Source organism: Cyprinus carpio, chromosome B20, assembly GCF_018340385.1.
Source record: "Cyprinus carpio isolate SPL01 chromosome B20, ASM1834038v1, whole genome shotgun sequence".
Taxonomy (NCBI): domain Eukaryota; kingdom Metazoa; phylum Chordata; class Actinopteri; order Cypriniformes; family Cyprinidae; genus Cyprinus; species Cyprinus carpio.
This window is the reverse complement of record NC_056616.1, coordinates 9,374,943-9,390,303: the sequence shown is the minus strand read 5'-3', so window position 1 is coordinate 9,390,303 and position 15,361 is coordinate 9,374,943. Positions and strand designations below refer to the sequence as shown.

Genomic DNA, 15,361 nt, shown 5'->3' with positions numbered 1-15,361 from the left:
TCCGTCAGTGAACAAGCAGCCTACAAAACACTAAAATAAATATCAAAGAAATAAAGTTAAATAAGAAAGTAGCCTAACATTATATATTAAACAAACATTTGTTGCAAAAATTCATAACAATAATCCGACAGCTTCTCAGAATTACAGGTCAGAGTCTGACTGGAGCCCGTGTCTTTTCTCTCTCTCTCCTCCCCATTACACAGCTGCTGTTGCAGCCATTCAAATAGTTCAGTTTTGTTTTTAATAGCAAAGTGGTTATATTTCTTTTCGTATCTTTATAAAGTTAATTCAGAAATATGTTTGGAACATTTTTTGTTTGTTAAATTCAAGTTTATGTTTTTTTTAAATAACGTCCAAGCGGCCAGCGGAAGACACAAAATAAATCAATCAAGCCTTCTCAAATCATCACGACTTGCCTAAAATAAAATCTTCAAGCTTATCACAATGTTTAAAGTTTACAGAGTTTAAACGTTTAACCTGGATAAATGTGCACTATTAGGCGTATATCCAATCGTTTGTGCGGAGAGTGGAAGCTAAAGCGCGTTCTGCAGCACACGGCGGTGCTAGTGTGATCACTTGCAAACAACTTAAAATACGCCATAATTTTTGCTCATAAAGGTAAGAGCAATATATCATCCGGAACTGTAAAGGGTCTACTTTTATTTGTGTGCACTCAAAATATCAACAAAATGTTGAGTGTCAACAAAATGCAAAAAAACAAACAGGATGCATTTTCTGATGTCTCAGTGTTGAACAGGAGTGCTTCACAAAAATGAACCGAAACTCAGCGAATTGCCTCACAGATGTGATATAAGCCATCTATAAATAGCTTTAAATTCTTACTTTAAAACTAAATAATTCAAATCGAAAACAAAATCTCTTTCTTCATGTAACCCATAAAGATGCATTTCTCTCTAAAGCAGAGTCTTGTTATAGAGTATGTGACGTTAGGTGCACTACTGCTGGTGCCGCGGTTGTCATTGCAACTGTCACAGACCTATTTAATTTGCAACAATTTCACAATATTACTGTTTTTAACTGTATTTTTGATCAAATAAATGCAGCTCTGGTGAACATAAGAGACTTATACACTTTGACATTATACATTTTACACAAAAGGGTGGTCTTTCCTTCTATCTTCTCTTCCACTTTCACCTTCTCCATTCAGTGTTTATGTATCAGAGCAGCTTTACAAGAGAGGAGGGGATGTTTTAGCTCTGCAGATCTCTAACAGCAGGGTGTGGAGAGCCTCAGTGGTAATCAAATACAAACCCTTTCACTCTCTACATAACCGGGGGAAAAGGTAAGGAAGGAACACTTCGGAGTGCAAAATGTAGCGATTATTGTCATCATGCTCTTTTAGGTGGTGTACGCTAAGGAAAAACAAATCTATAAAATAATTTAGGGCTTGAAATAGTTTTAAAATACAGACATTGTAGCTTTTAGCTCCATACCTGAAATCTATCCAATTATGTCATTATAAAAAGGACAACTCTGAATGTATGATTTGACAAGATATTAATACTTCGACTAAGTCTTGGATCATTAAAGTTTTTTTTTTTTTTTTTAAGTAATATTTTTATTTAGCAAAGATGCATCGAACTCAGGGCTCGAAATTGTGACACTGTTATTTATTTGGCAGTCTATGGGGCAGTCTCAAGCCTCCCGGTTTTCATCCAAAATATCTTAAATTGTGTTCCGAAGATGAACAAACCTTTTACGGGTTTGGAACGACATGGGGGTAAGTGATTAATGACAAAATTTTAATTTCCCTTAAAGGGAATAACCCTTTAAGACTGTATATTATATATTCATCTATGTATTTGTCAAGTGATTTAATTATTTATCTTTTAAACTATTTAATTATTTACATTTGATCACTTCATTGTATTTTTCAGCACATATAGTGTTCTATATACACCTGAAACAGAAAATTCTATTTTACTTATTTTGATTATTATTAATACAGTTAACAATTTATTGAACATTTGCCTCCAGTTTCTAAAAGCATTATGCCATTAGTCATATGTATTAAAGTTATTTTACCATGCTTAATTGGGTTTAAGTAACACAAATCCTCTTGTGGGTATTTGCTTTCTCTCTCACTGTTAGAATTAATTAGCCATGTTAGATTAGTCTGACAAATAGCGTGTGTGTACCTGCTGGCTTTTTGTAGGCGAAGAGATACTGGCTGTTTGCCCCAGCTCTGTGAGGTCCAGCTCACTGGGCAGCAGAGTGGCAGTTGGGTCAACGCTGGTCTCTGTACTCTGTACTTCCAATGTGGCAGACTGGTTCTCTCCCCACATCTCCACACACAACACCAACAACACCAATAAAACAAAGAAAACACAACACAGAAAAGAAAGTAAGCTTAAAATTAGTATTGCTACACATGAAAAAACAAAAAGTAAAGCAAGTGACAAGCAAAACAAGCGCATTGGAAATGGTGCATCATGGCATTGGGAAAAAATTAAGTGGTAAACCAAACTGCCAAAAATGAAATAATGAAATGAGAAATGAAAAAGAGCAAAAAAAGACGTGGCCTGATGTGCCTGAGGTAGCTCCGTTACTTGGTTAACCATTGGTTACCAAGTCACCTGATGCAACGCGAGTACCGGAGTTACCATGTAACCTGCCGTTTACCTGTTGCTCAGTACTCACCTTGGGAGCGTGATGCCAAGGGACTGGCTGAAGGGGGGCACAGAGCCCACCTCACACTGACTGGCACTAGAGTTCTTTACAGGGGCATCAGGACGCGGAACGTCTAGTCCACTGAAGGAAAGAAATCAAACGGTGTTTACACCAAAAGAAAGGAAAAACAGAGAGGAATGGGAGAGGAGTACTAATGGAGAGCAGGAGGGGGATAGAAAGGATAAGAGAGAGAAAGAAATCTGGCTCCACATATGGACTGAACATTTGTCCAGGGTTCTAAAGAGGTTCTTGTAGTACTGGTTTACTACATTTTAAATCGTAAAGTGATATTGTTTTTTTCCATCCTTGTTGACATGGAAGATTCGTAAACGCTTCAAGTCCAGTGAAAACAAGTCATAGCGGACTACTAAAGAAGGGGAGATCCACTGTGATGCAGTTGAAAAAACGTCCAAAGTATGTGCCATATGAAATCCATGAAGTGATGATTGTATGCTTTAATGATTTAGTTTAAAAGTTTGGATGCAGAAATGGATCACAGAAATGACTCGATAAGAAAATCAAATTAAATGGAAAAAAATGAATGAAATGACAAACATTTAAAGTTCCCATCCTCTTCTCTCCCAAATGGCTGTGCTTGTACTCACCTGGAGGAGCTCTCGGAGGAGGTGACTGAGGTAGGTGAGGCTGACTCTGGGCTCTTCTGGAGTTCAGCAGGAGGTGCAGACGGGTCTTCTCCGGGTGGGACAGTCTGTGGAGGGGTTAAAGCAGCGGAGGCATGGGCAGCCTGGTCCTCGGTGGCAGTGGGCTGTAGACTGACTGCTCCGCGCTTCGGGTTTCTAATTGTTGGTGGTTGGGCTGATTGTTGTTGGTCTGATTGTTGGGTGCTCTGGGGTTCTGGTTGCTGCTCCTGCTGCTGCTGCTGTTGTTGTTGTTCTAGTTCAGGGAGAGCAGACTCAAGCTGAATCTGCGGCTCCTCCAACACTTCTTCCAAATTCACAGACTACAATAACAGAAAGACAGATAAAGAAATTAACAATTAAGCAACAAAAGAAACAAAATCTTGACTATGATTTGGTTGCAGACATGAGCTGGAAGATGACAGCAATAGAGTCTGATTCTGGCAGGAAATCTTACTAATTTTCTCCATAAGGGAGTTGATTTTTAACAGAAAAACAGTTCAAGACAGACCTAATGTGAGCTACAAGGTTGTTAATCGACAGTATGTGCTTTTGTTGAAGCCATCAGCCTGTATTATTTCAACTTATTTTTTTAAAGAGATAGTTCACCCAAAAATTACAAATCTGTCATTCATTACTCACCCTCATGTTGTTCCAAACCCTTAAGACCTTCGTTAATTTTCGGAACAAAAATTATAATAAAGATAAATAAAGATATTTTTGATGAAATCCGAGAGCTTTCTGTCCCTGCATAGACAGTAACGCAACTACCATGTTCAAGGCCCAGAAACGTAGTAATGACATTGTTAACATTTAAATGTAAATGTGCCTCGAAGACTGACACAGAAGAGAAGAAACAGTTGAATAAAGTATCTATTATTGTTTTCTTTCTTTACAAGTATTCTTGTAGCTTCATAAAATTACGGTTGAACCCCTGATGTCACATGGACAATTTTAACAGTGTCCTTACTCTGTTTTTGGGCCTTGAACATTTTAGTTATGTTGCTGTCTATGCAGGGTCAGAAAGCTCTTGTATTTCATCAAAAACATATTTAATTTTTTTAATATATTTTTGTTCCAAAGATGAACGAAGGTAATTAATGACAGAATTTTCATTTTTGGTTGAACTTTCACTTTAAATAATCATGTTTAACAGAGTTCATGGTTGTTAATGAAACAAAGGTTTATTGCTTTTATGCAAAGAGTTTAGTCAAAGAAAAGTAAGTCAACTGAAATAAATGTAAGATGTCAAATGTGTGGGTCACATCCAAGGTTGAGATATGTAATAAAAGAAAACAGATATGATGGTTAGATTGCACTGGCACCTGTTTGTGCTCCTCTTCATGCAGTGAGTGCAATGATGTTTCCTTTAGTGCAGCTCTCTCTGTCTCCAGACCCACGTCGTACGATGACTGAGTGTGTGTCGCCCTTTCCTCTTCAACCTAAAAGAGAAAAACAATGTTACTTATGAGTAAAACATCTAAATAAAGGAGCAAGAAAGGGTTACAAGGTCAGTTTCTTACACAAACAATTTTATGCCATTTGTTTTGTCCTTTTTGAAGCTTGACTGGCTCTGGTCACATGTACTTTTGCGGTTTCATTGAGAGCAATGTGATCATTGTGCAGAAAATCTGTTTGTGCTCCTCAGAGGGGTTTGGAATGACATGATTGATGAGAGATTCTTTTAACAATAGATAAGTTGACAGAACTGCCTTTGCTTCTATAAGGGTGGAAGAGATGTTTTTCAAGGGCAAACAGCTATCGTTCAAGTTTGGCAGGAGCAAAGAGGAAACACTTTTGTGACTGCTGGAGGGGAAAAAATGTGCTGAAGTGCAAAAAGGCTAAGTTTACAGATTCACACTTTAGCTGAACATTTGAATGCTTCTGTAACTTTAAAGATAGCATGCTAACACAAGCTAAACTGGGATTAATCAGTCAGCCACTAAGAAATACTGGACAACCAGAAGAATCCACACCCCTATACAGCCTTAAATCTATAGGAGGAGGGTCTTTGTTGGGGCCCCTGTCTTCAAGTCCCTTCATAGATTAGCATGCTGAAAAACAGTGTCAACAACAGCCTGAACGAACCAACCAACAACTTTGAATGAGGAACTATTGCACAACTTCAGGGGCTACTCAAACCTACAAAACAGCCAAAGAATCTCTCTTCACTAAAGGTCAAATGTATATGATTCTCATTTCACAATACAGAGTTAAATCTCCCTGGTGTAAAGCACACACGCTCAGTGACCTATTAGGAGAAGAGTTCAACTGCTAGCAAGTCACTGAGGCATTTAGTTGGTAACTGCGTGGAGTCTTTGTTTTTTGTTACCTTGTCGTCAGCCCCTGACACACACAGACAAACGTAAGATTCCCAAACATTAGGGAGTCCTGGGCCAGAGGAGATCTCTTCTGAACAATAAACATGATGACAAGAGTGCCTGTAACACACAGAGACAAACGTAAGATTCCCAAACATTGAAATGAGCTTCATGTACCAAATATACCATGTGATATAAAAACTCTCTTGACATACACGCTCCACCATAGCAAATAAGAAATGTGCATGGCTGAGATGCAAGATTATGCCTTTTTCTGTTCTTTGTTCTGTTATTGTGACTAAGTTATTGTGACTAAAGCCAATTACATCAGGGCTCTCGTGGAAATAGTTTCACCCAAACATAATGGCATGTTCCCATCATTCTCACTGTTTAACAGACTAACACAGTCTAATGCTGTACAAGCTTAGCTGAGAAATACTTTCTCATTGGCAAGGATTTCATACCTGTTATGACTTATGACTGTTATGAATTTGATTGGTTTAGGGTCCACACAATTAATTAATTGGATAATTTTTAAAGACGTGTCAGGATTGCAGATGCTGATCCATGATATAACATTGTAATTCTTTAACGTTTATTTCAGTGATAAGTTTTTGGTGTGCTGACAGTCTAACAACTCAGGCCTTTGTACAATACTTTTATAAACACATCATCCTTAGCGATTGTAAAAGCAATTATGATTCATAATTTATTTATTTTATTTAAGCAGGATTTCGAACTTACATAAGTACCAAGGCTCAACGTATCAGAGCATGTGCTCAAGAATTTAATTCAAGTTTAGTTACTCCAATGACCGCATTTGCACTTGGCAAACTATTAGCTCACTCTACACTAGGTTGGGAAATTAACTGTATGAATGAAACTGCCAGTTAATCATTACACAGATTTTACGTGGCAAAACACAATTGTAGAGACACATAAAAAAGGCCTATGATTTCTGTGATGTGGAAAACACAATACTTTCTGTAAAGCACGAAATATCACAGAATTTGGTAAAATTCCAAACTGCCAAAGCAAAACTTTAGATTAACTTTAGAAATTGACAGAAATATATTATTATTGCATAGTTAAATGTATTCTTTTTAGGGTAATAAAAATAACAGTAGTACAACTTAATAAAAAAGGAATATCACACAAATCAAAAGATTTTTTCATGTTTTAATTTATAGGCTACTGTAAACCTCGAAAACTTGTTTTATTTAATTTATTTGATTTAGTTTGATTTTAAAATTACAGGCGTTTTATGAATTTGTTTGATTGCCACAGTTTGCTAATAAAAAATATACATATATATATTAAATCATAAAACACAGAAACCAGAAAAATGAATACAGGAATTGCGGAGATTTGGGGGAAACAGAATTTGATAAAAAACGAAATTTTACAGGGTCCTACATTGCATTTCTATTATTTATCTAAATTTAAGCCACACTTAAACAATCACACTTCACCTTGCAACACTTACACTGTCCGTTCAGCACTGAAAACATGCCATGTTTGGAAATTATGAATGCACACTGCACTGACAGCAGTATCTAAAAGGAATATTAACTGACACTCTGCACCAAACTGATCAATTAATAATATAGACATCTCCTCCTTATCCTACCAGTTTAATTGTAAAATCATGGCACAGATTTTACTATGCATTTGATCTCCAAAGAAAGCTGTCAGATGACTTCTTGGAGAATGAACAACAGCTGGGGCTTGTCATTGTACGCACTCTCTGTCTCACTCTCATTTCAGATGGTAACAGAGAAACCTGAGAGCTTCACCTTGACTAGATTTAGGAGTCAGGAGAACCTGTAAACATGCAGGCTCATGTAAGCACACTGTCAGCACCTCGGCCTGTACAGTCAAATCTGATTCTACATTAGGGCTGCACGATATTGGGAAAAAATGACATTGCGATATTTTATTTTTCTACGATATATATTGCGATATGAAATCTAATCTAATTTTTCTTACAAACAAAAATGGGGTGAGCACACTTACATTCTCATTTTAAATGATTTAAACATCAGAGTATTATTTAAATTAGAGTAAATTATTTGTTTGTAACTTTAGGATATGGTTTGAATTGTTAACATATTAACTAACATGAACTTACCACAAGCAATACTTTTGTTACTATATTTATTAATCTTGGTTTATCTTAGTTTCTAAAAACACAGCTGTTCATTGTTTGGTAATGTTGCTTCACAGTGCATTAACTAGGTTAACAAATACTGTACAACTTTTGATTTCAACAATGAAGGCTATAGCCTAAATGTTGAAATTAACAATGTTGTAGAAGTGCAGTTTAGTAATAGTAAATGTTAAATAATGTAGTTAAATAGTTTAATAAATAGAACATTATTGTAAAGTGTTAGATTTTTTTTGACACCAATTCAGACGTCTCGTGAGTGTTGGACAGGTCAGTTGTTTAAACTATTCATTAAATTGAATCGGTTCAAAGGAATCATTAGTTCGCGAATTATCGCACAACGGCACGCGTTGTGCAAACACATCGGCAGTTTAGGATATCGCACAAGATTTGACAACAGAAAACATTTCATCACTGGATAGTTTTTTTTTTTTTTTTTGACACCATCGTGTCAATTGATATGGATTAATATGCGCGAGGGAGAGAGAGCAAGACAGCGCTCGTGTTGTCTGAAGACGGTGAAGGTGAGCGCGCGCGGCCGGGGCTCTCTCTCTCTCTCTCTCTCTGCTCGTTCTTATATGTGCTCTGTTAAACTGACAGGACTTAAAAACACATGCAAATGATAAACTTTCACTCTGTGATGGTTTAAGCTGTGCAATTAATACGCGAATCACATTCGTCAAGGGCCGGGGAGCAGCTGGCCCATATGGTTAAATAAATCAACTACGACAGCCTACACGCACATCCTGCATGTGACTATCGTGGATTCGTACATCGCAATATCGATGCTTAAACGACACATCGTGCAGCCCTATTCCACATCAGACATTAACCACCGTCAAGTGAGGCCTTTTAAATAACTATTCACATAAAAATTCACTCAAATCACAAATCGATTCAAAAATTCAATCAAATCACAACACTATACACAATTCACAATTTTAGTTTTTTACAAAATGAGATTATTTTGATTTCAGGATTCGATTTGATTCGATTCACAATTTTAGTTTTTTACAAAATGAGATTTAAGACAAATTATAAATGAAATGCATTCTTTTATTATTGCTTGGACAAAATGCTGCACGTTTCTTTGTGAAATCAAAATATAACACTATAATAATATTCTAACATAGCACTTGCATATTATTGCTCTTTTGTTGGTTTTGATTGCTTCTATTGTCCTCATTTGTAAGTCGCTTTGGATAAAAGTGTCTGCTAAATAACAAAATGTAAATGCAAATAACAAAACTAAATTGAAATTTTAAAACAAATCCCAAATCAAATAAATAAGTAACACAAACAAAAGAATGCTCTTCATATCAACAAAATAAGGCTTTGTCTGTGCTTTTTCCATTTAAAATCAGCGTAGTGCCATTTTGGCAATTCTGAGCTATAAACCGGTGGCTTACGCTCTTCTGTGTCAGCCGCGCTGAGCCGATGCGCTATTTGCTTTCAAACCAAAGCATAAATACAAGTAAAACAAATTTATCCTTGAGGCGTGGCTGATACAGAAGAGCGTATGCCATCTGCATACTGCTCAGAATTGCCAAAATGGCGCTATGCTGATTTGGAGAGACACAGAGAAGAGGATTTGTTGAATAAAGTCATTTTTTTGTTTTCTTTGCGTACAAAAAGTATTCTCGTCGCTTCATAACGTTACGGTTGAACCACTGATGGCAGATGGACTATTCTGACGATGCTTTTCATACTTTCCTGGACCTTGACACTGTTATTTATTTGGCAGTCTATGGGACAGTCTCAAGCCCACCTGTTTTCATCCAAAATATCTTAAATTGTGTTCAAAGACAAACGAACCGATTAATGACAAAATTTTAATTTTGCGGTGGAGTAACCCTTTAAGTTTTGTAAAACTATTAGGGCTGGGCAATATATTTATAAAAAAAATTATATCTTGATATTGTCAATTTTTACGCTACTCAATATATATCTCGATATGTTTGCATTTAAATAATAATAAAACCACGATTTTCTTTTGCCCATTAAAAAAAACAAACAACAAAAACAATTTAGATTGAACAGCTAATTTAAGCAGTTAAAAAAAATCTAGACCAAGTGATCACTGCTTTTTATTAAATGAACACATGTAGGCCTATATGTAACTGAAGTAGTGCAAAACAAGTACAGAAAGTGCATTTTGTCAACTTTTTTAGTGCATGCAATTCACAATTTACACTGTGCAACTGGGGGAAATAATTAAACTGGTATAAGTATTTTATTTAAAATAAAATCTGTATACGTTTTTTAGCTAAGAACACAAGTCTGTCAACTGCGGTTTTAAGAGAAGCTCTGTGGCATGAAACTTTGTTCCCACTGACACTAAAAACACTCTTAGATGGGGAGCTAGCTGCTGAAGCACATTGCTATTTCTTATTTTATATATATTATATATATATTAGGGCTGTGCAAAAAATCGAATACGATTTTCATGCGCATGTCTTCAGTAAAGACGCTCCTGTAATTAGTAGTATATCTCTAGCACGTGCGTTCAGATCAGGGTTGCCAGGTTTTCACAACAAATCCTGCCCAGTTGCTTCTCAAAACTAGCCCAAAACTAGCCCAATCGCGTTTCCAGGAGGTTCCCCGATATAAATTGCATCCCGGGGTTAAAATATATGTTTTTTGGCTGGGTTGCCTTGGTAAAATTCTCATTTTAGGAGCTAAATATCATGTTATTGGTATTGGGGTCGCTTCAACCCGCGGACATGAAAAACAACCGCAGACTCGGCAACACTGGTTCAGGTGGAGCGGCATGTACTACACAGAGCCGTAGTCCACCGACAAGCTACACAAAATCACTTTCAAAATCGACAAAGAATCGCCTGCGATTTTAAAATCGATTTTGTGTAGATTGTCAGTGAATTACAGCTCTGTGTAGTAAATTCCAACCAGTGTTGCCAAGTCTGCGGTTGTTTTTCATGTTCGCGGGTTGAAGCGACCCCAATACCAATAACGTGATATTTAGCCCCTAAAATGTGAATATTACCAAGGCAACCATGCCGAAAAACGTACATTTTAACACCAGGATGCAATTTTTATCGGGGAACCTCCTTGAAACGCGATTGGGCTAGTTTTGGACTAGTTTTGAGAAGCAACTGGGCAGGATCCGCAATGAGGAGTGAGCATGTGCACATGGTTGCCAGATTGCTTAAAATAAGCAAACACCGGGCAGAAAATGTATCCTTGTAACAGCGAAGCTCTGATTCGGGGATTTAAACTCTTGTTATCTGGCAACCGCTCTCATGAAAGCTCTCGTAGTAGAGGCGTGTAGAGCAGTCCGCAGTTCCATTTTCCTTTTTTGGACGTTCGGCGCATTCTTTTGGGAAAGTATGCTTGAATTTGAAATATTCGATATTCACAATATTTTTAAATTTTACATCGTTGTCAAAATTATTCCAATATTATCGCTAATAATCGATATATCGCCCAGCCCTGAAAACTATACATAAAAAATGCATGAAACAGAAACAGCAAACGAGCTGAATGAGACGCAGATTCACTCTCTGCCAGTAGGTGGCACTTACAGCGTTTCCTTGGTTTCCACTGTAAATAAAGCAGAGCTACACTTATGAACTTTAATATGGATTATAGAGGCAAGTTAAAAAGAAAAATACCATCAAAACTTTTCTAAAGACAGTAAGATCCCTTCAGACATACATTTATATAAACTCCTACCCCTAATTGAATCACGATTTGTTTAGCATCTCAACCGATTTGAATCGATTTTCAACTGGCTCGCAGTTAATCGTTATGTCCCTAGTGGTTATTATACAAAAAATTACCAAAATTAAGTACTCCAAAGAGCCACGTAATAAATATTTATAGAAAAGTTGAACCGTATTTGTGATACAATTTAGACACAGCAAGAATTAAATGTAAATGTCCATTCCAGCTCATCTGTAGATGACATGAGCAGAAGCATCAGATGTCATCAGCTGCTGTTAAGACCACGGCACAAACACAGTGCTTATTGCGTCTCGCCGTGATTCTTTCCACTTTTTTCATATGCAATGATGTACATTCATTTCCACACACCAACAGATTTTAATCATGGAAATCATTTTGGCTTCATGTAAAAAGCAGCACTGAATGAGGATCAGAAGAGAGATGAAACAGGAAGTAGTAAAAAAAAAAAGCTCACATGTAGGTCAAAGAGAGTGATTCATCAGGGTGGAATCATTTTTTTAAAATAACACCACAGACAGATCATTTAACATTTAAAACTTCGATTACTTCATATCACACAAGACTCATTGTAGGCCTGTGTGGAGAAGATACATATACTTTATGATGCCAATTTTGAATCCAGTCCTAGTAGCCAAATATCTTTTTACTACACACAGCAAAAACCATCAGACATGTTATGACAAGAAAACAGGTCAAACACTTATGGAAGAAAGAGAGGGAAAAAAAAGATGTTTATATTCTCTTCACAAAAAGGGTAATTAAATAAATAAATAAAAAGCAGCAGATCAAACGTCTATGCATGTTGGCTTTTTGCCCTCTCCAGTTTAAAATATTGTCCTTTTCTGATGTTACATAACAGCCATCCGAATCTCAAGTAATGCTGAGTATGTTAAATAACCACAAATATATATAGATATTTCCATTGTTGGGAAGCAGCACAACACAGGAGGCCATGTGGCCCACAAGCATATCAGAGCTACTGTTGCTCTTCCATTGGACCGGAAGCTTATGGGAACTCAGTGGGAGAACATCATCTCACATCATCTCTTATTTATCACATAACATACAAAGAAGCACAACAAACACAAAACAACAAACACAAAAAAAAGAACCCATGCTTATAAAAACACCAGAACTAGGACACTGTTCTATTCATCAAAAACTCCTGAAAATGTATAACGGTTTCGACATTACTAATAATAATAATAATAATAATAAATAACATTTCTTGAGCAGCAAATCAGCATATTAGAATGATTTCTGAAGGATCATGTGACAATGAAGACTGCAGTAATGATGCTAAAAATTCAGCACTGCATCACTGAAATAAATGACATTTTAAAAAACATGAAAACATTAGTAATAATAATTCACATTGTTGATCAAAAAAACTTAGCCTTGATGCAGCCTTCAAAAAACATTTTAACAAAAAAATAATCTTAATACATTTAAATACACCGATGTATCAGCAGCCAATATTTATCTGCCGATTTTTTATTTATTTTATGCCATCGGCATATCGGAAATAGCATGAAAATGGCTGATACCAATGGTTTATTAATTAACTACATGGAGACAATGAGTTTCATGTCTGTTGCAAAATCCAACGTTTTTCTCTGGGCAAAATAATTAAATACTTGCTAAAACAAAATAAAATCTGTACAAAATATGTGAAATGCCCACGCTCAGCTGTAAATTCATCATAGGTAAGTCACAATGGCAATTCCCAGGCGATAGTTTACCCAGGGATATGTCACGAACCGGCAAGCATTAAGTTTACATTTAAGTGAAAATTAATGGCAAGTAATAATTCAATTTAAATAGTCCGTAGTACAGTCTGTGCCACTCAGCGTAACTACCGCCTCACTGTGCATTGCCTATGTGAAGCATGATGTTTTACATTGATAATGCGAGTGAAAAACAAAGCCTATAGTTTAGCCTACATAATAAATAAAATTCAGATACAGCGCGAATATGGAAACATTTGGATTTGTGCAGAATGGGAGAGGTAGGCTTCAGTTTAGCTTTTAAATTAATTCGTTTTGGCTTGACGTTTATATTTAGCAGGTTACAACTTTAGAGGATTTGTTTAGGAGAGAAGGAAACTTAAATAGCCTAATTGTGTTTGTAAACATTTTGCTTTATTTACCTGTATTTTAGCCTACATTATTTCTGAATGTAATAATAAAATGTGACATACAGCCTACTAATTTAAGCTTTTATATCTCTAAACTCTCGAATAGCATTTTTTTAATCCATGCTGATAAAAATTTTTAATATCTTAAAAAAAATACTTTAAAGCGTTGACAGTTTTTTCTTTCATTTAATACATTTGATCAAAATCTAGAAAAGATGATGCTGTATTGCATTGTGTTTCTCAATGGCTCCGGCTATGACTAAGCGCAATAAAAGCTTGTGTTTTTTTTTTTTTATTTTGAGTAAAGAAAATGTTGTAGTTATTATTTTTACTATTATTATTATTATTATTAAAAAGTTTTAAAAAATAACATTATTAACCGGTATTTTTTCCTACTCAAACTGGTTTCGGATTAGTAATAATACAGAGGAACACAGGAACAGAAATGTTCAAATACCAATTCTGCTCGGAGTGCAGAAAAAAAAAATAAATAAATAAAAAAAAATAAATAATCCTATCGGTGCATCCCTATTTTATACTTCTGAACAGAATTGTACACGTTTTTAGTATTAGGTTAGTTTTTGTCCTCACAGAAGAATTATTGACAAATCAGCCATTTCGTTGGCTGACTTGTTGCTTAATTTTTATTACACCAAACAAATATCACATGTGCATGAAATATTTCACTGTCACCCTTAGGACAAGATACAGGAAAAGATACCAAACTAGTTCATGTACAAACACATTTTTCTTTTGTTGAACCAAAAGATCTGTTTCACACCCTTCTCAGAAAGTCAGCTGAAACTGGAACTCTTGAAGTACTAATCAAAAATAGGAATCAGCTGGTCTCAGTGCAGCTACATATTCACATAAACAGTCTCAGTGGGTAACCATCAACGTATTTATTATGTTGATGGTTTCAGTGGCATTTATGTTTATCTGAAACAGTTCATGGCTGCAGACTTGCAAGTGAAGGTTGATCTGTTGGGTTATGTCCCAATCACCTCACACACCATTCAAGTAAGAAGCCAAATCATAGGAGAAACACTGCAATGCAAACAATCAATATATCACAACCCAGCAGTCATTGTGGACCATCTCATCACTACATGAAGGTTTGCCCGAACAAGTGAGGGAAATGGCAAGGCAGTTCATGACAGGAAGTATGCACCAGACAGAAAATGGGTGATGGGACACTAGACAATAAATAAAGGCAATCAATTAGCTGGTGCTCCATTTGATGTGACAGATCGCTTCGTTTTGCGGCGGTGCTTATTCTCTCAGCCTGTCTGGATGAGTAGGTTTAGAAAAGCCAGGAACACAGCAAAATCCCCAAACATTTCCTGTTAGCTTTAGCCCTACTCTGCATGCCAGAACAGACCAGGAGCCACAACTATACAACAATCCTAAACAACAATTCCATTAAACTTTACACATCATCTACCAGGAATGTCATTTAATGAGCTAAAGCACACTTTTAATGTATTCTTAGCCCTATATCATTAAAGAGAGAAAGAGAGAGAATTCATGCCACATTCAAAACTGACTGGTACAAATACAAGAGAAACTGGATGCACCTGTGCAAAGTGTACATAAATAATTGCTGATGAATGTTCATGCAAATACTGCGGTTGCTTTTTATGGTTGATGGAAGTGGCACGTTGTTTATACAGCCACTATTTACCAAAGATAAAAGTGTTCA

At 36.2% G+C, this 15,361-nt stretch overlaps 1 protein-coding gene across 1 annotated transcript in view; it reads right to left on the bottom strand.

The window, feature by feature from the left end:
- Window positions 1–15,361, bottom strand: part of suco (SUN domain containing ossification factor) — a 51,501-nt gene that overhangs the window by 19,364 nt on the left and 16,776 nt on the right. Inside the window, 5 exon segments of the mRNA XM_042747064.1 lie at window positions 2,160–2,296; window positions 2,633–2,772; window positions 3,297–3,652; window positions 4,655–4,771; window positions 5,662–5,770. Of these exon segments, the coding sequence (XP_042602998.1) occupies window positions 2,160–2,296; window positions 2,633–2,772; window positions 3,297–3,652; window positions 4,655–4,771; window positions 5,662–5,770 (859 nt within the window).